This window comes from Lygodium microphyllum, chromosome 2 (genome assembly GCF_053477565.2).
Source record: "Lygodium microphyllum isolate KBCC chromosome 2, Lygodium_microphyllum_v1.1.10, whole genome shotgun sequence".
Lineage (NCBI taxonomy): Eukaryota > Viridiplantae > Streptophyta > Polypodiopsida > Schizaeales > Lygodiaceae > Lygodium > Lygodium microphyllum.
Window position 1 is genome coordinate 105,683,711 of NC_141136.1, and position 26,245 is coordinate 105,709,955.

General features: G+C 42.0%; 1 protein-coding gene across 5 annotated transcripts in view; it reads left to right on the forward strand.

The window, feature by feature from the left end:
* LOC148040138 (uncharacterized) overlaps positions 1-24,860 on the forward strand; it is a 206,149-nt gene extending 181,289 nt beyond the window's left edge. For all 5 annotated transcript variants that reach the window (XM_087696996.1, XM_087697005.1, XM_087697024.1 and 2 more), the window contains 2 exons: positions 23,177-23,632; positions 23,990-24,860. In XM_087696996.1, the coding sequence (XP_087553122.1) occupies positions 23,177-23,632; positions 23,990-24,515 (982 nt within the window). In that variant the 3' untranslated portion in view covers positions 24,516-24,860. The remainder of the gene's footprint in view (positions 1-23,176; positions 23,633-23,989) is intronic.
* The last annotated feature ends 1,385 nt before the right edge of the window (positions 24,861-26,245 follow it).

A 26,245-nucleotide genomic window follows, 5' to 3' on the forward strand; every position in this document is an offset into this window, starting at 1 on the left:
AGGTGAAGAGAGAAAAGAAGAAGAGAGAACTCTTGTTAGCCACATACCAAAAAATGAGCTTCCATTCACTTTTTGAACTTTATATACAAGCCCTAAAATCCCATGGGCACTCATCCCTTTTTATATGACCGGCCGTTGTGGCAAGGCCATTTTTCCTATTTCCCTCTTCTTGCCTCATGCCTTAAGCCCACACCCGTCTATTCTTTTACAAATGGCATACGAGGAAGCGTGGCGCTCTTTTACAAGAGTTTTTAGAGTTTTTTTAGACGCCTTCCATTTAAAATTGTGATTTTTGCCTCAGCTTAGCTTTAGGGATGGTCTCTGCGCCTTTGCTCTTTTTCTGTTCTTTTTCCGCTCTTTGCTTCATATTTCCGCCATGAGGTTAATAGCGGCAATGAATTCAAAGTAGTACACAAAGTAGTACAGATCAATTGTGCATCCGAATAATACTCATCTACATTCATTAGTTGCTTACGCAAGTCGTGAATTTTGTTAAGATGATCTTGCATGAAATCACCTTCATCCAGCTTCACATTCTCAAGCTCTTTCTTTAAGAAAGAGATGCGTGCCTCATTTTTTCCAACAAATATCTACTCGAGTATCAACCATGCCTCTCGTAAAGAAGCTGCAAACCGTATAATGTGGAATGATAGACTGTTAAACTACCGCTGCAATCAGTAACAATGCTTGAGCATCTCGTGTGTCCCAAGCCTTTTGTGTTGCTGATCTCTGGGGAAGTGGCTAAGCCGGAGCAAGCTAAGCAAGCCTTTGACCATATCCTCTTGGAGGAGGTGTAGCACGAGCCACAACTCCAAGACGAGCTTCTTCACCATTGACATAATCTCAAAGATTCTTCGCAATCAGCAAATTTCTCATCATAAAAGACCATAGAGAGTAGTTATTGCCATCCAACCTATCCTCGGATACATATGTGAATACATCACCTTGTCCCTAATTGGCCATGGTAAATGTCACTAATCAAAGAGCACAAGAGCAAGACTTGAGGCTGGACCAACCTGTAAATCTAAGAATTTCCAAAAATTATAGCAACAAGCACCTTGGTGTAATTAGTAAATCTGATCAATCTCTGTCAAAATTGTCCAACGTATACACTATCCAATGCACAAACAGCTCTTAGCAACACAAAAAATACAAAACCCAAAAATTTTGTTGTCCAAAATGCACAAAGTCAGTCTTGTTGTTGGAGATAAAGATGCTTGTGCCTAGCTGCCCGTATATTACTAAACTAATAGTACCCACACTTGCACACTGCAGGGGACGGGCGCCCATCACTGTCACTTCATTCTTTATTCTTTTAGTGACATTTGAATAAAGGGAAGGCCAATCACACGTTGTGACTGTTGGAGTTTCCACGTCTTGAATCTCTCTCTCTTGCTCGCTTGCTCCATCTGCCATAGCTCACACCTCTCTTGCTTCCGCTTGCTCGTGCTTCCACTTGGGCTTCTCCCTTCAACTGATATCAGAGCTACGTTCTCCGTGAGCTTGAGCTTAATCCGGCATTGCTTCAGCTCTCATTCAAGTTACCTACAACAGCAAGGTTTCACCATTCGCAGCCATAGCTCCACCTCTTAAGGTTCATATCGAGCGCTCATTGCTCTAGCACTTGTTAGGACCTATTGGGGCTATCTCAAGGCAATCTTGAGCATACATTGAGAAATTTTTAGGGAGTATTCAACTCAATATTCACGGCCGAAAATATAAACACGTTTTTTCAGTTGTGGCCACTTTCAAGCACTTTTGCTTGCTCAACCACTCCCCAGCATTGGACAAAGGCTTTGGCATTGTTTACCACTCCTCCCACATTGACCATTAACATTGAGCATTGGTTTTGAGTCATTGAGCTTCAGCTAATTACTGTGCAAACAGGGCAAGATGCTATCATAAAACAAGGACAATCATATCTTCAATGTTTGGAGCTTATATATGCTTCTTGGGATGCCCATATACCTATGTTTTGTTGTCGAATACTTGGGTGATCATATGTCATTGGTTTGAGATGCTATTGGACTGATTTGAGCACTCTTTTAGCTCAGTTTTCTCATAGATATCACTATTGTCATAACAGGACTAAATGCTATTTATTTGGGAAATGTCATGCTCTCGGCTTATGTGATGCTCCCGGGATGCTGGACACTTGGGGAATGTTTGGCCAATGTATTGGAAAGATTTTGGACTGATTTGAGCCCATATTTGGCTCAGTTTTACCGTCATTTTTACTACTGTAATAATCAGAGCTGAAGGTTTTTTAATTAGTGAAAGCATATGCCTATTGCTTGTTAATGCTTCCATAGAACAATAGTCTGCAATTACAGCATGCTGAAAATGAGGTACAATATACTCAAGCTCAATGTAACATCCAAGTGTCAAGTAAGTGGCTCCCACTAGAACAAAAGTCAGATGCTAAATGAGCAAACAAAGCTCAAATCCGCATGTGAGTGGTATACATAGCTGAGAGCATAAGACCCAATAAAAGCTTCAAGCTCGTAAGATCATAGACCTCTAAAGCATCCAATGAAGTAACTCACAACAGATGTCAAATGTCGTAAGCTCAAATCAAAGCTCAAATGCGTTCAATAGCATAATCAAGCATAGAGCTTGAATGTCATGCACCAATACATCCTATAGAATGCCCTAATAGCATGAAAGAGCATTAGGCATAGACTATCCCTGTTAAAAGTATTGCTGTCCACTATATGTACAATAGTAAAATGACAATCAAGACTGACCAAAAGTGAGCTCAATCGAAGCCCAAAAGCATTCCGGGAGCATGGCCAAGCATGTGGCATCAATCATAGATATCAATGTATTGGAAAAGGGCCTTTTGTCCGGGTAGAGTATCTCTGCTTCTGCACATGTCTAGGACACATTCATTGAAGAGATTTCTTGAATTTCAGGCCGGAAATTTGGGTCTTTTTGGTTCAGCTCAAACATTTGCAAATGTACATCAGGGTGAGTCTGCAATAGACTTGAAGAGAGAAGCCCAAGTGGACGCACGAGCAAGCGGAAGCAATAGAGGTGTGAGCTATGGTGGATGGAGTAAGAGAGCAAGAGAGAGAGACTCAAGATGTGGGAACTCCGATAGTCACAATTTGTAACCGGCATTCTCTTTATTCAAATGTCATTGAAAGAATAAAGAATGAAGTGATAGTGATGGGTGTTTGTCGCCTGCAATGTGCAAGTGTGGGTACTGTCAGTGTAGTACTACACAGGCGGCTAGGCACACGAGTCTTTACCCCCAATAACCTTCCACTTAAGAAAAAAAAAGTGACAAAGTACAATGTGTACATTGAGCATAACAGGATGGGAAATAGAGATTATCTCATCCAATGCCCATCAACTTTCTAAGGAAGGCAAAACACTCTACTGAGAGACTTTTCGTGAGTAGATATGCAGGATTTTGGTCAGTTGAGATCTTGACAAGATCAACAGACTTGTCCTCAACGATCTCTATGATAAAGTGGTACCGCACCTCAATGTGCTTCGTCTTTGCATGGAAGACCGGATTTTTGGCTAATTGGATAGCAGTCATAGAATCCGAATGCAATGTAAGAGCCATCTCAGCTATACCAAGGTTTGCCACTAGACGATCTAACTAGAGAGCCTCCTTGTAAACCTTAGTGGTTGCAACATACTCGGCCTTTGTGGTAGAGAGTGCTGTGCATTTCTACACCTTGGACATCCAAGAAATAGTATCCCTAGCAAAGGTAAACACATAGCCAGAGGTGGATTTTCTATTGTCTGCATGTCTTGCATAATCAGAGTGAGTGTACCCCATGATTGCTGCATCCTAGCCATCATAATATATGCACATATCAGTTGTGTCCTTCAGGTACCTCATGATACCATTGAGGGCATTCCAATGCCACCTGCCGGGTGTAGCCATATAGTGTGCCACAACTCCCACTGCAAACGCTATGTCAGGATGAGTGGCTATTATGGCATACATCAAATTGCCTACTACCGATGCATAAGGGATCTTAGCCATCTTGGCCTTCTGCTCATCAAACTGTGGATAATTGGCTTGGCTCACCTTCACATAAAAAAGAAAAAGACAGCCAATAGACTTAATATCTTGCATATGAAACCACTCAAGGACCTTCTGGATATACTCCTTTTGTGACAAGTAAAGAAGCCGCTAAGAGCGGTCACGCATAATGCGTATCCGAAGAATATGTGAGGCTCGTCTTGAGCTCACTTTTTAGAGCATCTAGCTCATCATCAGGAGGTCTTCCAGTAATCAACATGTCATCCACATAGAGTGCCAAAATCAAAAGGCTGCCATCACGAAGTGCCAGACTTAGCATCACATGCCAGAATAAGGTTCCCACGGGTGATCTTTCAAGAAGAACTCCCAAAGGAAACAAAGTAACTCTCATCATCCATTGTGGCAGCAGAGATAAGACTCTTCATGAGAGCTGGTACATGTCGAATACTATGCAAAGTAAACATACTACCTAAACCAAACTATAGTCGAATACCAACTATTTGCAATGCCAAGTCATCCCCCAAATGGATAGATCCAGTCATACTGCAATAGGAGTGGAATCACTCTCTATGAGGGGTCATATGAAAGGAAGCCCTTGAATCAATGAGCCAACACTGAGTAAAACCAGGCAAGGCATCAGACAGTTGTGACTCATCCAAAGAAGCTGTAAGTATGTAATTATCATCAGAGTTGGATTGCTGCACTACATTGATCTCTTTGATCTTAACACTGGACTTAGCAGGGATAATGCTGCGATCATCAAACTTGTCCTACGCTTTCCCTTTGCCCTTTTCCTTGTGCTTGTCATTGTGCATTTTATGGCACTGCGACTTGATATGTTCTACTTTTCCACAATGATGGCATGTCAAATCGGACTTACATCCACGGGACTTAGAATGAGACTTTTGCGAGTCTCTACCATAGCGGTCATTCCCGCTCTTAACATCATGGTGACCTCGAATAGTCAAACCATGAGAAGTACGAGAAGTATCCACATTCTTCCTATTGATCTTCTTTGTCAGGAGTATACCCTATACATCAGATAATTTCAGCCCATTCTTGGGCATATTTGCACATATAGCAGTACCGAATGTGTCCCAAGAATTGGGCAGTGTGTCCAACAAGAACAAAGGTGGAAGATTGTCCTTAAAGTCAATACCTTGCAATGACATCTGGCTAATCATGGCATGAAACTGGCTCAAATGCTCAGAAATACTGGTACCTTCCTTCATACGAAGGTCCATAAGCTACTTTAGCCAATACATCTGAGAAGTAGGGCTCTGTTTATCATAGAGATTATGAATTTTCTCCCAAAGATCCCATGGAGACTGCCCATCTATGACAACACTATAATAAAGCTGCTTGTTCAGGGATAGGATAATCGTGGACCTGCAAAGCTCATCTAAGTCATCCCATAAATCCTAATCGTGACCTTTAGGCTTAATGCTTTTAAATTTGATTTTCCTAATCTAAGATTTCTACATCAAAACCTGTCAAATCTGGGTTTTTCAATAGCCATAATTGCTATCATCCAACTTTTCAATCTTGAAGATGGCACCGTCATTTGAATGACCAGCCATATTGCAGAAAAAAGAGGCACAATACAAACCAAACAGGCTGCTGTAATACCGCTGCCCCAAAACAAGCTATAAACAAGAGGTACGGACCAAATAATGAGCTGTCCACAAACTATGACCAAATAGCATCAATGGAGGAGACTATCTAGTTGCTTCACCTTGGGTATGCAGGACATATGATCTACCATATAGTATTGTTTGCCTCTGCACACTACCACAAAGAAGTAGAATTCTAAAAGTAGTAGTAACCATCAAGCAATGCATCCTATTGTGTAGGGTTTGTTCACAAGATAAATCAATGCTTGATAATCCACGAAGAAGGTTAAGAGTATCGCTAGAAGATAATGTTCTTTATGGAAAACAACATGGCTAACCCTTCCCTCTCTATTCTGGAATAGTTCTTTTCTATATTAGTGGAATGTATGCTAGCAAAGCTCACTAGATAATCAAGGTTATGCTCACTAGGTTAGCACAACATTGCCCCCACAGCAAACTTTGATGTGTCAATGTGCACATGAAAGATAATGGACCAATTTGGGGCTCTTAAGATAGGAGTGGAAGCTAGAGCCTCTTTAAGCCTTTCATAGACTTGCTGACATTCTTTGGTCCACTTGAATACTATCAATAGCTTGTACAAGGGTCTAGCAATCAATGCATAGTTCACCACAAATCGCTAGTAGTACCCTGTGTGGCCTAAGAAGCATTGAACTCCCTTGAAGTTGGTCGGAGGGGGAAGGTCTACAATTACCCTGTCTTTTGAAGAGTTTATGGCTATCCCATTCCTTGACTCATAAAAAATGAAGAAATTCCTCATTTTACCTCCTTTAATGCTAACAGAGCCGAGTTGGAGCAAGGTGGGGCAAACCTGATCTGTGGTAGCGGAGTAGAAATAGGGCGCAAGTGGACGAACTACGGCCTGTGGTGTTAGGGTTGACGGGCATAGTTGGTGCTAGAGGTAGATCTACTTGGTAGCAGCGCAGGCCAGGGAGCAGAGGCGCACGAAGCAGACCTACAGGTAGTAGCACTGGCAGATTACCAACGTCCAGTTGGAGTAGGCGGCCCAACTTGCGAGCTTTGCACTCGCAAGCGGACATGCCACTAGTGGAACTGGAGCTATTGACAATGGCCGAGGAGCTACTCATGATGTGAGAGCTCAGCTAAGCTAAAGCTCAACTCTAATACCAAATGGGAGAGTAAGGACAAATCAAAGCTCAACTGAGAATACAGTTGACAATGAAGAGAGTGCGAGAGTAAAGACATGGCTCCCAATGCAACAATCAAAATAGTGTAATGTGCAAGTACAAAGTACAACCCTTAAACCTTAGGGTTGTTAATGTGTGTTCACACTTGAAAGGTTTAAAACACGATAAGTGTCCAAACTATGTAACATAAGCACATAAAAAAAGGAGGAGAAATGGGAGAGAAAACCTCTCATAAGGAGAGTAAAAAGTGCCCCAGTGTCCTACCGAGGATCACCGACACTCCTCTGTGAGTGTAAGCATGAGTCAAAACCCAACATCAACCTCTCGCTCAATTTCAAGAAATATATCCTTAGGCAAAATCACCATGGAAAGGCCTCAATAAGTTCACATGAAATGCATTGTGTATCCGTTAATGTGGAGGCAATTTCAGTCTATATGCAACATCGTTGATCCACCCCAACACATGAAAGGACCCATAGTATATCATACTCAACTTTGAGTACAATCTCTCTCTACCTTTCATCTTTTTCAGCATTGCATTTTCTAAACACAGCAAACATAATCGCCTATGCAAGCTACAAAGCACATCTGTGGCAATCAATTGCCTTCTTTTGCTTCTCTTGAGATCTCTAAAAAACATACTTTGCATAGGTTGCATCCATGTTTTCTACATATTGATCAGCCTCAAAGATGATAAGAGATTGTTGTTTGTGTGCCAAATAGGGGATACTTTCTTACTGCCTTCCACAACCTCAAAAGGAGCTTTGCCATTGGAACTATGCATTGTATTATTATATGCAAACTCTACCGAAGGCAATTACTGCTCCCACTATGACTTATGCTCAAATACGTAGCATCTCAAGAGATCAAGCACTGTAGAATTTTCCTCTTTTGACTGACCATCTATTTGTCGATAAAAGGACAAATTTTAGCATGGTACCCATCTTTTCAGACAACTCCTTCCAAAATAAACTGGTCATTTGAGGGTCTTGATCACTAATGATAGACTTTGGCATGCCATGACACATAAACACATGTTGCAAAAATAAGTGTATCATATAATTAACACCTTATGAAGAAGCATTTGCATGACCAACAGTTGTTTCTTGAGCCCGAAAAGCACCATGGATGTAAATGCATTACTATACATGCCATTTTGTGTCCCATGCATCATGCCAATGCTGCCATACATTGGGTTATGCATATTACCAACCATATTTGGATACATTGAGCCTTGCAGACCATGTATTGCTTACTGCATACCATAAGGAGTTGTGCCATACATTCCATATGCAGTCCTTGACCCACATGAAAAATAGTGCCACCACCAAAGTATCGTGGCTGCCCCATCATTGCATACATACCTGGGTATCCAAAACCCATTGGATTGGCACTACCAAGATGGCCTTGCATTTGGTACTACCCAATCCCGATCGTACCATTTGCTTTTGCTCATCCCAACTTTGGGTGCATATTTAGGTTGCGGTTGGAAGCTTCTTGCTGCCCAAAACTCTCTAAAGATGACATATTCATATCCTTGCTGTCCTTTTTGGAAGAATTCAAAAATCTCATCTTTGGCCAATTCAACAAAGACGTTAGCTATTGCCTTTATTCGAGCCTCAAAGTCGTCATCATATCCTTCACCTCCTTGACGATCATTAGTACCTTGTGGCCTTGAAGAACCAGCTTCTTGATCAACAACCATATATTTCTTCCTACTAGGAGGAATATGAAATCCACGAGAATCAAAGTACATCCAAACACAACACAGTTTGCACAAAGTACAAGTTCACACATAGTGTCAAGGGGAACTGATCACAAAAACGTCTATGAAATCCACGAGAATCAAAGTGACGATAGTCACATACAATAGTGAGTCACTAGCTATGTGGCCATTGGCACCGGCTCCCTCTTTTCAGCAGGACCTGCTCTAGAAGACTACGGATGATGAATGATACACACTTGAGCAGGAAGAAGCCAAATATATATAGATAATAAATAATGCCTTCAATGCATCAAGTTAGCTAACAATAAATGTTGGTCAGCCAACCATGAATGCCAAAATCACTATAATAATGAAAAATTAAATATACCTAAAATATTCACAATACCTGTAAAGATATGCTAGGGTTTAAACTAAGAAAATAGAGAAAGTACGGCCATGGCTGAAACACAAAGACTTAGACAGTGATGTGCAAAACTCAAACCCTTAATGCAAAATGCAAAACTCAAAACTCAAAATGCAGAACGCAAAAACACAAACACAAACAGAGAAGAAAAAGAACTCTGAAGTGAATGAATCAATCTTATAAATGAAGGAGAGAATATACAAGATGTTCAAGGGTAGTCCAACAGTTGGTGGCTCTCATGGAAACAGGATGAGGGAGGGTCAATTGTGTTGTCCAACAGAGACTGATTCCGAGTGTAGTAACCACTAGTCGAAGCTGAGGCTGATGAAGAAAAGTGTTGAAAACACAAAAATGACATGATGAAGATAATGAAAGCTGATTACCGGTAGCAGTGCAACACTGGGCGACAACTGTAGATTGGTGTCCCTTCAATGCCAAGCCACAAGGACGTGGAACCCAAACACCATGCTTAGTGCAGGCATAAGGAAATCCTTGTATCTTTATGTTTCAAGCAAGCTTAGGGCATTGATATAAAGTAGAAAGCACACGCTACAATCCACTTAAGTTAGACATAGTAGCAATCAAGGGAGGCTAGACAGCTAGTGGAAGAGGGCTAATGGCTGAAACCTACAAGACAACGATGGGGCTAAATGGTGGGAAGCTTGTCTATTTATAGGCATGGAAACATCCTCCCAAATTAGGGTTTTGTGTGTGGGACACATAAACTTTCCTAGAACTGATTCCCATTCCCCATTTCATGAAACTTTTGGTAATTTACTGTTTTGGGGTTATTTTGAAGAGCCAATCAGTGCGTAATGAATTTTTAGCTCAATCTCTCATCTCATGCCCAAAATCGAACCAAGAAGGGACTAGAAGAAAAGCTCAAGCCCATTTTTACCCCAAGGTATCTCACCCTAAAGCGGCCCCAGGGCATTGGAAAAAGGGTGCACGTCAGCTACCTAGTGGCCTAACAAGACTACAAAGGCGATGGTTATCTTACGAAGAGAGTCCAAGTAGTCACCCCACAGAGGACAGGGCATCAGACAAAAGGTACTCATCGGCTGCCCAATGGCCTACCAAGACTTGCAAAGGCAGTTAGAACCACAGTGAACTTTTTTTTTTTTAGTTGTGGGAATAGATATGGTTTACGGCTTGTCAAATAATTGTTCCCCGTGGGGAGAATGGGAAGGGATGGTTAGATCCAACACATCACAAAACAAACAAGCTAACCCAACCACTCCAAGATGTCGATGATGAGGGAAAGGCAAGGTGGTAAAGAACCACCAGTGGAGACAACTCAAGATCCACCTAAGTGTGCTTTGCACAATGAGGTGTAGAGTGTTGTGCTACCTGATGAGAATGTACATGCAACAATTGCCACTTCGACAAATTCCCTCGTGGGAAAATTGTTCACTTGCCTGAGCACCCTTTACAAAGATGAGGAATCATGCAATGCACAGAAGATACAACAACGAGAAAAGGTCAATGTTGAAGACAAGTGCCAAAGGAGGAAGAGAAACCTAATATCGATCTTCATGTGGTACCAAGAAACATGAAGACGAAGATAAAGATGATGACGAAGCACCCCAATTAGAAGAGCAAGGTAGAAGTCACGCCATGATAGCATCAAGAGAAATGTCACACAATCCACCTTGGAAGGGGAAGCCTCCATACTAGTAGAAGAGAAAATATTCTAGAAAGATGAAACCATGAATGGAACGATGCACATCCCATGTCTCCAACCCAAGAAGAACCGGTGCAAACCTGCATGTTAGCCCTATACTAAAATACAAAATGCTACAAGAGAGATCAATATCTACAAAACAATGGTCAATAGTGAGATGCTCCAAAGCAAAACAAAACAAAAAGTAAAGTTTAAATGAAAGAACGTGTAATAACTCTGTGTGTATGGATGAGTGAATGCAATGGAAGACTAAAGAAGTTAAAAAACTAAGAATGTGGGCACCATCATGTATGTCCATTAGCAGATTGCTGCCAATGAAACACCTAACAAGGTGGAGAAGTGGTCCTAGATGAAGGTGTAGAGGATGACCTAGGAATGGATGCAAAGAGTACGATGGGTGAAGAGCTAGTAGATCAATCAGTTGATCCTTCAGAAGTATTGAAAGCTATAGACTGCTACTGAGGTTGTCTTGTGCCACATGTCCAGTAGATGGAGCAGATGGGGCAACAACGGGAGGTGTAGCACCACTGGACTATCCAGTAGGAGTGGAAGCAGTTGTAGCGATTTGTTGGGATTTCTTAGGAGGAAGACCCTAGGCCTTGGTACAACACTCCTTGTTCACATGGCCTGATCTCTAGCAATATGTGCAAAACCTATTTTTTTTAGGGAGTTGTTACTAGATGGGGTTTGATTGTTTGTTTCCATAGAAAGAAGAGGTGTCATCCTTGTTTTCGCTTGCCTTTGCATCTAGTGAGTTCTTGCCACCACTAATTTTTCCTTGCGAAGAAGAGGTGACCAAACCCCTCTCCAAAACTAGAGTATATGGAGGACTCCAAAATAAGATCATGTAAACTCATGGAGCGCAAGAACCCCCCGACACTTGAACTCATAGAAGGTCGGTGATCAAGACAATAAGATAATGTGTTGAATGAAATGAAAGTAATTTTCAGACATCATCTGAATTTGGGGAGCTTGACTTTTAAATCATCCCCTTAATGGAAAACTCTTGAAGCTCAAAGTCAAGATTAATAAGTCAAGTGCAATCTTGTGCCACATAGCGGTCAACGAGATGACTCCAACACTCAGATGCAAGAGGGAAATGCTGTAACTAAGAGTGAAACTCAGAAAGCAATCCTTGCATTAACTCAACATTGGCAAATGGCATTGCAATCTCCCTATTGAAGGATGTGCTCAGGGTGAACCAATCGAGGGTGCGGCATAGGCTCTAGACCAACAACGAGGTCCCAAAGTCCATGAGATTTGCATAAAATTGTGGTAAAATTGGACATGTTAAAACAAGTGTTATCCGTGAAGGCATTCTTGGTCGTAGCAACAGGAGTGATAGTACTGAAGGATAGGAAAGGTGGGCACTGGGTAGGGTGGACAGGAAGAGGGAGAGTATACTTGAGAATGAATCCCAAAGTGCCTACCATGTATGCTGCCATATAGAAAGTCTGCACAGTGGATCCAAAGGTGGGAATGGACATGTGAGTAGCCCATGAAGGTGGGATAGGGACATGTGGAGCAGAAGAGAAGAGATATCTACACTGAATCTAAAATAAATGATGAATACAATAATGGATTGATTAGTCCTTGTACATAGTCAAACATATCATTGAGGGTGTAGGCCATCTCATCAACTACACGTTAATGCCCTTTGATTCATGATCTGGGCTCCCTTGGCATTTAAACTGTCATTAAATGTAGTTGTTTCCCCTAGTGTCCTAGGCACTAAGTGACACTAGTGACACTAGGGTTAGGCTTTCCTATGATGATTAAGCTGTTAGGGTTTTATTTTATTGTAAAAAGACACTTTGTGCCTCATTAGCACATAAGTGTGGCATTATTCACTATGATTACCTTCAGCGTTGTATTCTCTCTTACTCATTGATACATCACCTCTCTTTTTGTGATTGAGTCATTGTGCATTCATCAATTCATTCTCTATCAATTAATCGCACAATTACTTCACGTCTGGACCAACAGAGGGCATCAGATTAGAATGATGACAATGGCAGCACCAAAGATCCAACAGTCTAGACCAACAAAGGGCATCAAATTAGGATGATGATGATGGCAGCACCGAAGACCCAAGAGTCTAAGGTCGAAGTGTGCAACATGCAAGACTGAATAATGTGTTGTCCCCAACTATATGGCTGCTATAAATAATGTAAGGGAATAAAATAATGTAGTCGATTGTCGGCTAGTGATAGCCTACCTAGGGCGAAAAATTGCTAACACAAGCTGGAGAACAGGCCTCCTTGATCTAATAGCAAATATTGAAGTTGTTTGACCATTGGAAAAGCTAGAAACTGTCCATTGCAGAATGTGCTACATAGTGTGAACAAACCTAACAGTCATTGGAAAAGAAATGCGCAAATGAAAAACACAAACAAGAAATCATTATATGCTGTTGCCTGCAGTAAAAGAAGGCAAAAAATCAGTAAAAGAATACAAGCATTAAATGTTGTTGCCTATAGTAAGAGAATGCAGGCAGCAATAGCAAATGCAGTCATTGATGGCTGCTTTAGAAAAACGCAACAATCTAACGGCTGAAAAGTCCCTAAAACTGGTCACCCAGCTGCAGTAGACAAAGAGGATCAGTAATCACCAGAAAAAAACAGCAATGTGAGTGTAGATCCTGAAATTTGATATGATGTCAGAAGTGGATGCAGCAATGGAAGCATGAAAGAATGCTAAAATAAAGTGCTGAGCACAAGACAAAAGAGAAAGGAAAGAGAAAACACAAGAACACTACAAAGGAGACTTCAGAAATGTGCTCGGGAAATAGAATCCATACACCAAATACGAGACAATCGTGTACAAAAGTGAGTCACTAGCTGCCTTATCATTGGCGCCGGCTTCCTTTCTCCAACAAGACATGCACTAGAATCTGCAAGTGATGAGTGATTGAATGTGGAGGAGCTCGAATATATAGTATAAAATAATGCCAAGAAAGGAATTAGGTTGGCCAGCGTAAAATGCTAGAATGAGCACCAAAATGACAAATAAAAAATGCCTAAACAATACTAGAATGCCTAGCACATCCCAAACTCACTCATGAGCTGACTATACTGCTAACATAGGATGGACACTTGTATAGTGTTCGTTTGTTATTTTGTCAGTTTGCCATCTGTTTGTAAGCTGCGTCAGAGTCTGAAAGAGACATTGGAGCTTTGGCTAGTTTTGTCCATTCAATTTGTCCCGACTCTGGCTTGAATCCTCTGGCAAAGGCCAAGGCCAAGGCACAAAAGGGGTCGTCTTCTTAGATTGCGAGGAGGGCTTGGCAGCCCCTTCTTCTACTGCTTTCTAGTGCAAGTGATGCAGTCATTACTCACATCTCTCCAATGCAAGAGAGTGTGTGAGAGGGTGGTGAGGTAGGGCCGATAAGTCTCATCTGTACAAGTATACAAGTGCACAAGCTCCAGAGAGAAACTTCCTTGATGTATCAACTGAAGTCTAGTAAGTTTTGAAATCCTAGAGTTGGGATTGACTTTCAAGTTTATGATGGGTTGTTACTTGACAAAGAGTAGGATTGACTTCTAGTCCAAGCACACACAAGGGGACACTTTGGCGGTCTTGGCCAAAGGCAAGGAATCCATGTTCACGTATGCTCGAGGGCAAACAAGATGATCATGTATACTACTGCAAGACATTGATGACAAACATAGAGGTGCTATGATTCTTCTCTATTTTTAAGTTTTGTACAATCGACATCGACATCGACATCACGTTCTCTCCAAGGCACCTTGGTGTTGGCTTGATCACCCACTCCTTGGGTATCCATGGTCTTATTCGTGGTCTTTGTTGGATGCTCTATGATGAGTCATTATCATTTTATCATTATAATGTATCAGATCACCCATAATATGAGAGAGTGTTAGCAGTATAGTCAGCTCATGAGTGAGTCTGGGATGTGCTAGGCATTTTAGTATTATTTAGGTATTTTTTATTTGTCATTTTGGTGATCGTTCTAGTATTTTATGCTGGCCGACCAACATTAAATGCTTGCTGACCTGATCACTTTCTTGGTATTATTTTATCCTATATATTCGGGCTCCTCCACACTCAGTCATTCATCACTTGCAAATTCTAGTGCATGCCTTGTTGGACAAAGGGAGCTCATGCTAGTGTCCACGCAGGGCAGTGACTCACTATTGTACACAATTGTCTCATCTTTGGTATATGGATTCCATTTCGCACGCACATCTCTGAGTTCTCTTTGCATTGTTCTTGTGTTTTCTCTTTCCTTTCTCTTCAACCTTGTGTTCGGTAGTTTATTTCAGCCTGATTACAACCTAGTTACAATAGCAACATTTATTATAAAATTGAGAAATACAAATTAACTCACAATCTTAGACAATGGACACCCTATTTGCCCAAAAACTAACGCCCCTTTCGGTATTTCTTTAACTTAATTGAAGAAGAAGAAGATGTACAATGGGATTTTCCCAATCTCCTTTCGGTATTCCAACTCCACTTGCTCTTCAAAATGGCTAGCAAATCTTCAATCTGATTTGCCCCTTGATTCAAGCAATCAATTGGCCTTCACTCGCTTTGATGGAGATGGAAAATGCCCCAAATTCATTGATTCGCTAGCCCCTCCACTTGCATTTGATAAAAAATAGCTTCAGCCTTATTGAATCTAAGTCTTGGAGCTTCCAATTTTTGCACACTTCTTGAGGCTGCGGCTAAACCCTAATTTTTGTTGCAAATTAGGGTTTACAAAAAAGAAATCTGAAATTTCTCAACCTCTGGTGATCTCAATCCTGTAATCTTTAGAGCAAGGCTGTAGAAAAGCTAGGATATGAGAGAGATGTTGGGAAGAGAGAAAATTCAGACTTTCTCTGGAAAGAATTGAAGAAAATCAAGCATTTACTATTGTTGCCCTACCTCAATAGCTTTTAGATGTTGTCGCCTGCTATTGGGAACCCTCTCCCTGCTGTCGCCTATGACAAATGCTACCACCAGCAGCCCAGATGCTGTTGTTTGCAGTTGGGGGTCCCCAAGAGCTGTCGCCTGCAGCCAACTTGCTCTTTCCTACTGAAAAATGAAGAAAAAACAGTCCCAATCAGCTTCCCACAATTCACAACAGCAAAATGGTCATGTTTCTCCTCTTCTTCAGCCTCCCACCAGCCTTCATGGGTAAGTTGCCAAATGGTAGCCTTCGCAAATGGTGTTTTCATCATTATCCATAGTTAAATATTAATTTTCAGTCTTTAAATACTAAAAACTAATCTAATAATTATTTCAATGCCCAGATAAATGATATGACTGACAAATAATTAAATTAGCTAGGCAACTTCCATTCCCGAGTGTCTCTGCGCTATCTTTGACCATCGGATTGGTGTCAGGTATTATTACACACCACTTCTCTAGTGTCACCAACTAAGACTTATGGCCAAATGAATGACCTAGACCAACAACTAGCAGTGGACATCACCAAGTACCTACGCAACATAATTTATAGCAACTTTTGCCTTTGACATTGACATCCCATGATTTCCTTGGGTCCCAAGCTTGTAAATTTACTCTAACCCCAATTACATCTTACATGTGCAACATTTACTTAGCCATGTGATAAAAAATTAATCCACATATTAAGTGAGGTTTCAAAAATACATATCCTTATGATGGTGGGCATCAACTTTTTCTCCTCCACATGATTTTATTAGCCTGCATTCGACTTTCTAACTATCTGGCATCACATCCACAGCTCACATCATCATCTCCAAAGGCTTGTGGACCTTGTATTCCTCAATTTATTCCCCTTCATCAGGCAACATTGCATCTACTCCAAACATCATCCAACTATTTGCCTTTTGCTATCAGGGAGGTCACCATCATTTGCCGTCATTATCCTCAAGCCTTACGTCTTGCGTTTGGCATCCTAGTGGCTCCTTTAGCACATGCGACCTTCACCTCTAGTTGGTGTTAGCATCCATGGATACTTGACCTTGCGTTTCATAGCTTGGGTTCACCATCTTTGTGTTGCAGATTCAAAAGTTTCTCTTCGACTTCAATCTCTCTACTCCAAGCAACACTTCATCATCCATGCATTTGCAAACTTAAAGGCTTCTTCGGCAATCTCCCTGCTCTAGGGCATCCTTCATGCTATTGCACCCTTGTATCAAATTCACTTTATTATTTTATTCGTTCACTTGAATTTCTCTCTTCTCTTCTCTTCTCGATGTTTGTCGTATACACTCTGTGTTTCTCCCTACAAACCCTGATGTCTTTGTTGCTGTCATTTCTTGACATGGTATCCGAGCTAGAGGTGCTCAGTGAGCCGCGAAGATCCTCTACATTGGAGAAGGCAAAGATAAGTCGTGGGTTAGGCATCAATATCTGATTCTTACCCTAGTTCCACTATGTCATTGGGAGATACCCTTCTTCTCGCTCCCACCCTCCCCTTTTACAGATTGCCACCCCGGTGCCATGGCTTCTCCATCAACAAATTACACGTCTCCTAGGTGCTCCTATTGCAACAAGAACAAAGATTGTCAACATCGACCTTTACTCCCCACCCCACCGAAGTATATCGTCTTCTGCCATACACTCCTTGTGCTACCTCTTCTTTCTAGGCCATAGAGATCATTCTATCTCAGCTCTTAGCTTGCTAAGCTCAAGGCCATAAGACGCATCCGACGTGCACTAAGTCCTCATGAGCAAATAGGCTCTACGATCTCAAGAGGCAATAAGTCCTCCTGGAGACCACCACACATCATCAAGGTTTGCCCCACCCATTTTCGGGTTCAATGGCTACCATATCCCACATTTCCTTCACAGTCTACTCCATTGAGAGCTCAGGACTGTTCCCCACCCTTGGCTCACCATGTGCCTTCTACCCCACCCACTTCTCCCTACGTTCAAGAACACACCTCTAAGCATTCTTCTACTTTCGCTTTTCCGAGCCCTAGATACCTTCTTCGATACAACTGGCAGTACTTTCTTCGTCATCTAATACCTTGGAGTTTGTGAACCATAAGCATTTGGACCCCTATCTCCTTTAGAGAGAGCTTCTATTCCTTCTTTAGCTTTAAAGGGGGCTCCTACTCCTCCAGTTTTAGAGCGGGACCCTACTACTCTCAAAGTTCTTCACCCACTATCTTTTACTTCCAAGGTTGCTCTCTTTCGAGCAATTTCACCTCCACTGAAACCCAACATCTAGAGGATCTATCTTCAATCAAGGCCCTTGGATTATTCACAGCAACTTTGTGACTAGGTCTTCGTAATCCTTCCGACATGGTGTCACAAAGCTCGTGGCTTCTCATCTGAGGTTGTATTTCAGGTTCTATTGCTCATCCGGTCTCCTAACTATCTTCACAGGTCTCCTTTCAAGTGGCATTCTCAAAATACAAGGTGGATCTTCTTCTCTTCCCCTCACTCATCTTTAGTGCTCCTTTTTAGGCCTGAGAGGGAATGTTGAGACCTACAGTTTCCCTTCTTCATTCCCATTTTTGGTTTCAGTTTCTAGCCCCAAAAAGGCTTTCTAGGGCCTTCCAAGATTGTTGAGCATTGTTCAAGAGACTTCAGTGGGTGGGACTTGAGACCATTCGTGCCCAAATACACGGCACCTCCCATTCATTCTTCGCCTATACTCACCACACTCTCCCACTTCTTCTAAGACTTTCGTCTCTTCTCTCTCCTTTATCTCCATCCCTACTTGTCAGGCATTAGTCACCTCCCTCTAGAGGACTGCCGAATATGAGACCAAATGGAGAAGCAGCAATTAGAAAGCCAAGTGCAGGGTGATGAATCCTCTTGAAGGAGAAGAAGCTGATGCATATTGTGTAGGAAGGTGGCCAGGTGAGTAGCAGGGTAGAAGATGACAAACGTGCCACCCTCAGGATGTTGTCGCCATGACGAAGGGATGGTTGCCAACTGAGATGAAGCCTTTCCCACCAAAAATGCAGACCTCTGGAGAAAGGTGACTAGCGCTAATGAGCATGGATAGAGATGGAGAGAGAAGAGAAAAGACTCAAAATAAGTAAGAGAGTGTGGTGAGTATATGTGAAGAATGAATGGGAGGTGCCATATATAGAGGTACGAATGGTCTGGAGTCTTGCCCAATGAAGTCTCTCGATGCTCCGACACTCTCAGAAGATGATCATCTCCAGAGGCTAGTGGACCTTGCGTTTGTTAGTTTTTTTGCCCCTTAATCAAGCAACAATGCATCTACTCTAAGCATCATCCAGATATTTGTCTTTGGCTATCAAGGAAGTCACTGTCAGTCATCATCATCATCATTCTCAAGCCTTACATCTTGCATTTGGCATCCTAGTGGCTCCTTCAGTATCTGGCAACCTTGACCTCCAGTTGCTATCACCATCAATGGTCACTAGACCTTGCATTTGACAACCTGGGTTCACCATCTCTCTATCCCTGTGCTGTAGATTTACTGGCTCCACTTTGACCATAGTCTCCTTGCTCCAGGCAACACCGCATCATTCTTGCGTTTGCAAACTCAAAGGCTTCTTTGGTAGTCTCCTTGCTCCAAGGCATCCTTCAAGCTATGACACCCTTGTATCAAATTTACTTTATTATTTCATTCATTCACCTAAGTTTCTCCTCTTCTCTTCTCAATGTTTGCCATACACACTTTAATGTTCCTCCATGCAAACTCTACTATCTCTCTCGTTGCTCAATCATTTCTTGATAGGAGGACGAAGAGGGGCACATGGAGCAAAGAATGAAAATCCCTACGTAGGAGTGACCCAAGGGATTTGTGATAATTGTCCATAAGTAGAGGATGGATATCCCTATGTCTGAAAGGTCGTGTGGGGGGAATTGTGAGTGTCTGGGGTAAGGGGGATGCCCATCACAGTCGTCCCAAAGTGTAAGGATGTGGGAAAGTGGGGCTATGTGGAAGATATAGTATTAAAGGGTGACATTCCCCCCTTAATGATGCACCTTTGAGCAGAAGTGGAGTGTAATCCAAAGTATCAGAAGGAAGATGTGAGTAGATCAGAATGTGGAGAAGACAGTGGTGGGATGGGAGGGAGTTGACAAGTGTGGTTTACTTTCTCAAATGAAACAGATGGTAAAGATACACCTGATGAAGGGTATCTACTTTGAGAGCCTCCTCTATTAAAGTTAAAATACAGAAAATCATCCGAATCCTACACAACAAGAGAAGACAAGGAAAGGGTTTTGGCTCATATAACTCAAAAGGGTAATATGAACTTGACATAATGCCTAGTTAAGATAAAGGAGATGGATCACTAGACGTGCCGAATGTCGTAGCTCCTCCAAGATCAAGGAGATGCCTAGTTTGACCAATCAATCGCAATGGAGTAGTAGCACTCGTTGAAGGGGTGTAAATTGAATTGTATATGATGCACAAGTACTCCTCAAACTCTTCCTCTATAAGATGACCAAAACTAGAAGAATAAGGTGGTAAAGGTGAAGACATGTCTACCTCCTCTTCGAGACCATAATGCCTTCTCAGAGCCTCCAATGATGGAGAACCCTGATAGGGCATCATAGGATCCATAGAAGAAGGTGCATGAGACATTATGAGGTAGAATCAAGTCGCGTGTGAGTCTCACACAAAGACTAGCCTCCACAATCACCATAGGATACTCTTTAGCAGAGCACCAGCTCTGATACCATGTGAACCCTAAACGCAAATTACAAAACACAAAACTCAACTCAAACACACAGACAAACACAGAGAGAAGAAACTTTGAAGTGAATGAATGCTATAAATGAATGTAAGTGTGTGTAGAATGCCCAAGGGCAAACCAATGGAGTGTCTGAGAGTGATGTCCATCGAAGATGGATCCCAAGTGATGTGACCACCAATCGGAGTGTGGAGTGCAAGAAACACCAAACATTGATTACCGGAGTGTTAGGGAACTGAGGTGATTGCCGAGGATGATGCCTAAGGAGAGTGGCATGACCCAAAAAGTTGTAAATGCAGCAATAGAGCCACCACCTGGAGGAGGAAGACCACAACCTGTGTCGCTTGCAAATGGAAGGGCCAAATGCAAGCTCCAAGAGATTACCTGGAGAAGTGGAGGGCTACCACCTAACGCCTGGAACTGTAGAGTCAAAACACAAGCAGCAAGAGGAATTGGCAATGACAAGGATGTCGAATACAGCCGAGTATGGGGCACCAAACAGTGGGTGGAAGAAATAGATAAAGAGACCAAGCACCAGAGGAGTTGTGGAAGGCGTAGCAGCCGTCGCAAGGGTAGGACTGCCACATGGATGAAGGTTAATGGATGAAATCTGTACAGAGGAGTGAGAAACTTGTGCAAAAGTATGAGGCTGAATAGTGGGCATCCTATCTATTTATAGATGTTGAAGGGTGCCCCAAAAATTAAGGTTTTGGGGGACCACTTAAACTCTCTCAAATCGCACACCAATTTTGTGTTTTTCATTAATTAAGCATGTTTTCAAGCCTTTAAGAGCTCAAGGCCCATGCCACACCTATTCCCATTTATGCACCAACCATCCCACAAGTTCTATCCAATCCTCCACCACCTCCCCTGGAGGTTCCCTCATACCCCCTACCCTTAGAGGGGAACAATCTCAAAGATGTGGTTGTGGATTCCCTGGCCCTTCTTGTTTCCAAGGAGGATATCCAAGTGCAAGGATTGCAATCTACTACTGGTTTTTCTTTCATGCGGCTGCCCCTTTCCTTCATCATCAAACCACCATCCCTTGCCACTAGCCCATCCCATGGCCCTTGGTCCCTATTGGTCTTTTCTGGTAGGTTACACACCCTCAATAGCTTCTTGTAATCATCTCTTAGTTGGGTCAAAGGCTTGGCTAACCCATTCCCAACTAGCCTTTTCTTGAGTGATCAGTTCAAGTGCCTATGGCGTGACCTCTCAGATCATGCTTTCATCTCAAGCAAGGGTCTTACTCTTTGGCTGGTGTTCTTCATTGATGGAGTTTATCAGCATGTGGAGCTGACCTTGCTGTGTATCACGTAGGCAGCCTTCTATTGGAATTCAGTCAGCCATGGTCAGCATTTGCTCTCAAAGGCTGAGATGCAGGAGAAAATCTTCATCGTCAAGGCTGCCGGATAGTAGCCCTTCATGTTGCTACATGCCCCTGCCATGGCTTCTTCCACCATTCCACCCAAACCCACTTTGAGGCACTTCTTCCCCCATTCCATCTAGACCCACTTATGAGGCACTTTATATATGTGTGATGTAGACTGTTTGGCTCCAGCCATGCTATCAAGCCCATGCAATTCTTTGTTTGACTTTGAGTTTTCAGCCACACTGTATTTTACAATCAAATAATATTGATTATAATGAGCTCATTGACCTCATGTGAGAGGAACCTGCAAGCATGCTCATATTGATCATAATGAGTTCATTGACCTCACTTGAGAAAACCCTGCAAGCACGCTCATGCTCCATTGAAGGATTCTGCTTGTTGCAGCAAGCCGTTCAGGGAGTTTACATGTGGAATATGCATGATGCATCTTGGTGTTCAGACTCAATGACTGCTCACTTTGATGTAAGGAAGGGTCTTAGGGTAGACGTGCCAGTAAGAAGGAAGCCCCCAATTAAGACTCATTTTATTGTGTTTCAAGGGGGAGCCACTAATGCTGCAGTCATGATGGTAAAGTGGTTACCCCATTATGTCTTGTCATTCACCGATTGGAGCAGGAAGGGTTGAAAACCTGCAACTCTTCTGGTGTGCACCTGTGATTTTTTGCAATGTTCTTGCCTGCCCTCCTTTAACAAACTATATGTGTCACATACAAATTCAATGAAAGGCATCGATTCTCCTGCACCCTGGATCACAGCACCTCAAAGTTTTTGTGTGTTGAAAGGCATTGTGTTTCTATTTTACTTTAATCTCATGTATCTTCGAAGAATTTTTAGGCCGTCACTAGCTGCCATAGTACTGGCACATCTACCCTAGAAGTTATTTCACATCTCACACTTTCCCCAATCACAATTTATGGTTGACTTATTCACAAGCACCTTGGTCCTCATTTGTGGGTGAGTTGTTTTTTGGCCTATTAGCTCACCAGCCTATTTGTTATGTCAAAAGTTTCATGACAACCTATTGGAGAGCTTCCCAATTATATACCAAATCTCAAATCTCAGACCCATGATCCCCGTAACAGATGATTATTAGTTTCAGAATGTTAAATAACTTAAAGTTGGCCAGTCTTCACATCTTAAAATTGTGTCAGTAAGGTCATATATCTACATCTTTTTACCACAAGCATAGGAGTGGAGCAATTGTGCAAGAGCAATATAATTCTCGCTTGTAGAATGCACTGATGATTATTGCAAGATTATCAATAAGCTTAGAAGCCTAACCAATCTTCCTCAAGGACTACTGATGCTTTAATATTTCAAAATTTGTGTCCCGTTTTTGGCATCAAACCAGTAGAAGCCCATCTACATTAGTGCAATGGCCTTTCTTTGAACCTTTTTACTTATATCAAGCCATCATTCTTCCTCTTATCCACCTTTGGTCATGCTGTGCTTGTACACTTTTAACTCACATCATTTTTGAAGCTGTAAAATACTGCCATGCATTAAAATATGAAATAGTGTGAAAGGGCATTGATAACCATATAGCAATTTCGTCAACAGGGAGAGAAGAGAAAAGGTGGAGCTCCTTTATACTGTTTTCAAATTGTGGCGGGCTAAGTCTCAGCAAGCTTTGGATATATCTTCCTTTATCAACAAGAGAAAGCATCATATAGAGGGGCTCATATGGTCAGAATGGATGTCTTTGGCTGGGAAATCAAATCTAGCGAGACAGATCAAGTGTCAGAGGCTTAAGTCTATTGGATGCTCTGCTTTAAATTCCTGGCATGAAGCATGTCATAAGCATAGTATGGAAAATGAAAATCGGGAGGCTGAGGCCGCTAAATTTGCTTCCTGGAAATGCATCCACGTTGCATGGCTGCAATGGGCCTCCTATGTGGCATTTTGCAAGGAAAGAGTGAAGGCATTGGAGGAGTGTCTGGTACTTATTCAGACTCGCCAATTCTGTGAATCAGTAAGAGACATGGTTCGTGCTTGGAAAGACTATACATCAGAGAGGTGAGTTTATGTTATCTTATTGCAAGGCATTTATATCAATGCAACATTGGCAATACTGGCAAAATGACAAGTCTAACTTTTAACGTCTTCTAGAAATTATGAGAATACATAAGAACCCCTTACATGATGTAAGATTTCTGAACCAAAGGAGAACAGTATCATGCCATTGAGACCCTATAATAGAGTATGTCATGATGCCAAATCTTAATGAATTAACTTAGCTTATATGAGGTCCAGTATGTTTTCAGCAATAAAGTTGTAATCATTCAACTCTTTGGGCTGTCTTAATATGTTAGAACCAAGATTCAGTTGTATGTTGATAATAAGAAGCAGAATAACTGGTCTTGTAATTCGCAGGGAAAAAAGACGGGAACATTGCTGGACAGCAGAAGCCTCCTACAAGCGGCACAAGCTTGCTGACTACTTTACTGCATGGCACCATTACACAGCTGCAACCAAGGACTCTGCTTCCTCATTAAGAGGCACCATCCAAGTTTACAAGCAGAGGGGTAGCCACTACCTTCAGCCAATGGTGGGGGCAAGGTATAGGTTTAGTCAAGGGTTTGGACACATCTCCCCTTATGGAAATGGTGATATCAAGTTTCACAGCATTGCTGCCCCCAGTGTTGTAATTGAGGAGGTGAATTCTTCAGTGGAAGAATCTGATGGGCCATCTCATTCCAACCCTAGGGTATCAATAGAAAATGAGGGCATACATGCGAATTGCAACACTGCAAGCTATTGTTTTGGTCCTCCTCCACGTCTGCTGGAGAATGGACCACTGTGGAGCCAGGTGAGGCCCACTGAGAGCCTCAATCTGGAGGCTGGGGAGGATTTTGATGATTGGCCTTTCAATGATCTGGACGGGCAAACGACTACATAATGTTCTAAGAACTTACAAAATGCTGAGATTTTCTCCTGAAGTTGCTGCTTGATTTGAACAGCATGACAATGGGTGTTCATGCTTGAGCTGGACTGCATCACAAAAGCATTTTTCACTCCATTGGCCTGTGGATGTACAGTCTGTTAACCAGGGTAAGAACTGTCTCAATACCTGGAATGTGGGTATGCCTTAAGGCACTGTGGGATTGTTCCAAGTTCCCACCATGTTAACACACATGCAGGCACATGTGCACGTGTGCAAATGCACTCGCACGTGCATGCAACACACACACAACTCTCTCTCTCTCTCTCTCTCTCTCTCTCTCTCTCTCTCTCAACCTGGAATTGCGGATATGCCTGAAGGCAATTTGGGATTGTTGCTACCATGTAAAAACAGCTCTTCTTCTTCTTCTTCTTCTTCTTCTTCTTCTCACAAGTTGCAAAACAGAGACAAAAACCGAATCGGTTATCATCACCTTTTGTCAAGTTATGATTGTCATTCCAAAGCAGACGCAGATGCTTGAATATGAATCATGATCACCTATCCCGGAGAGCTCATCCCTAGAGTTTAGTGGAAGAAGATGGTGCGATGGAGCAGCCTACCCAGTTGGTAGAGCAACGCTGCTGAACCCACCCACCCCAAGCTGATGTGAGAGAGCAATCCAGACACGAGAAGCAACTTTGTTCCTTCAACAAGCATTGATTGATGCGGCTGATTGAAGTCTTTTGTTATTATCGGTCACGGAAGATGGATCACAGCAAATTGCCTCTGCCGCATAGATAAATTGTTGATGGGCTGGTTTGTATATTGCGTATAACGTCTCACAAAAGTAGGAGTCTACTTGGAAATAGAGTCCGATTTTCTCGCCTATTCCACGTGTTTATTACATGTTGGATTTTGAACATTTGATGATTATCGTGCATCCATATGGAAGTAAGCGTTAGGGTCAAATGGTCATAATAACGAGGGTGCACCTTGTGTGCTTCTCAAGTGCATGCGGATTGGCTTGCGTGGTATAACATGAAGTTTGGAGTGTGATTAACATATGTAGTACATAGAACAAATCTATTTGTGGAGTGTCTTTATGTCATCATAACCTTGGAAATCTAGAGCTTGTTTGCACTAGGGGGTAAGGGAGCCAATTGAGAAATGGGTGTCAAAAAGCAAACACTTTGGGGCTAGTGATGTTACAAAGACAAGGAATATACTAAGAATCTTACTTACATGTCACTCATTGATTTGCCAAAAAAGTGTTACATTACTAGCCCTCAAATAAAAAATTCAATATTAGACTCGTTCAATTCCTCTTGATATGCTTTGCATGCTCATATATTCAAATCTAAAAACTTTTACAAAATGTAGAAATCCCCCCCTCCCCCAAAAATACATCTTTTTACTTAGGTGTTGTATAGTTGGCCCCTTTACCCTAGCATGCATCCTTAATAGATTGTAGTAACTACTTGTGTGAGGCTTGATATATTTTGCTTGCAAATTCTTTCTGTGTAGCAATGTTCATCATTATTCATACATTCTTTGTTTTCATTCGGAAAATAAACTCCTTCACCATGAGCAAAGTTTCAAGAATTTATTATTATTGGAGCCAAACTTGCTTGAACACAATATGTTACTCTTTGAATCAAGGAGTGTAAGAACTTATATGTAATTTGTTGTTTAAGAAAAGTGATCATATTAGTTAACATCAAGAATAGAAGTGCATTCACAAGTCTAAG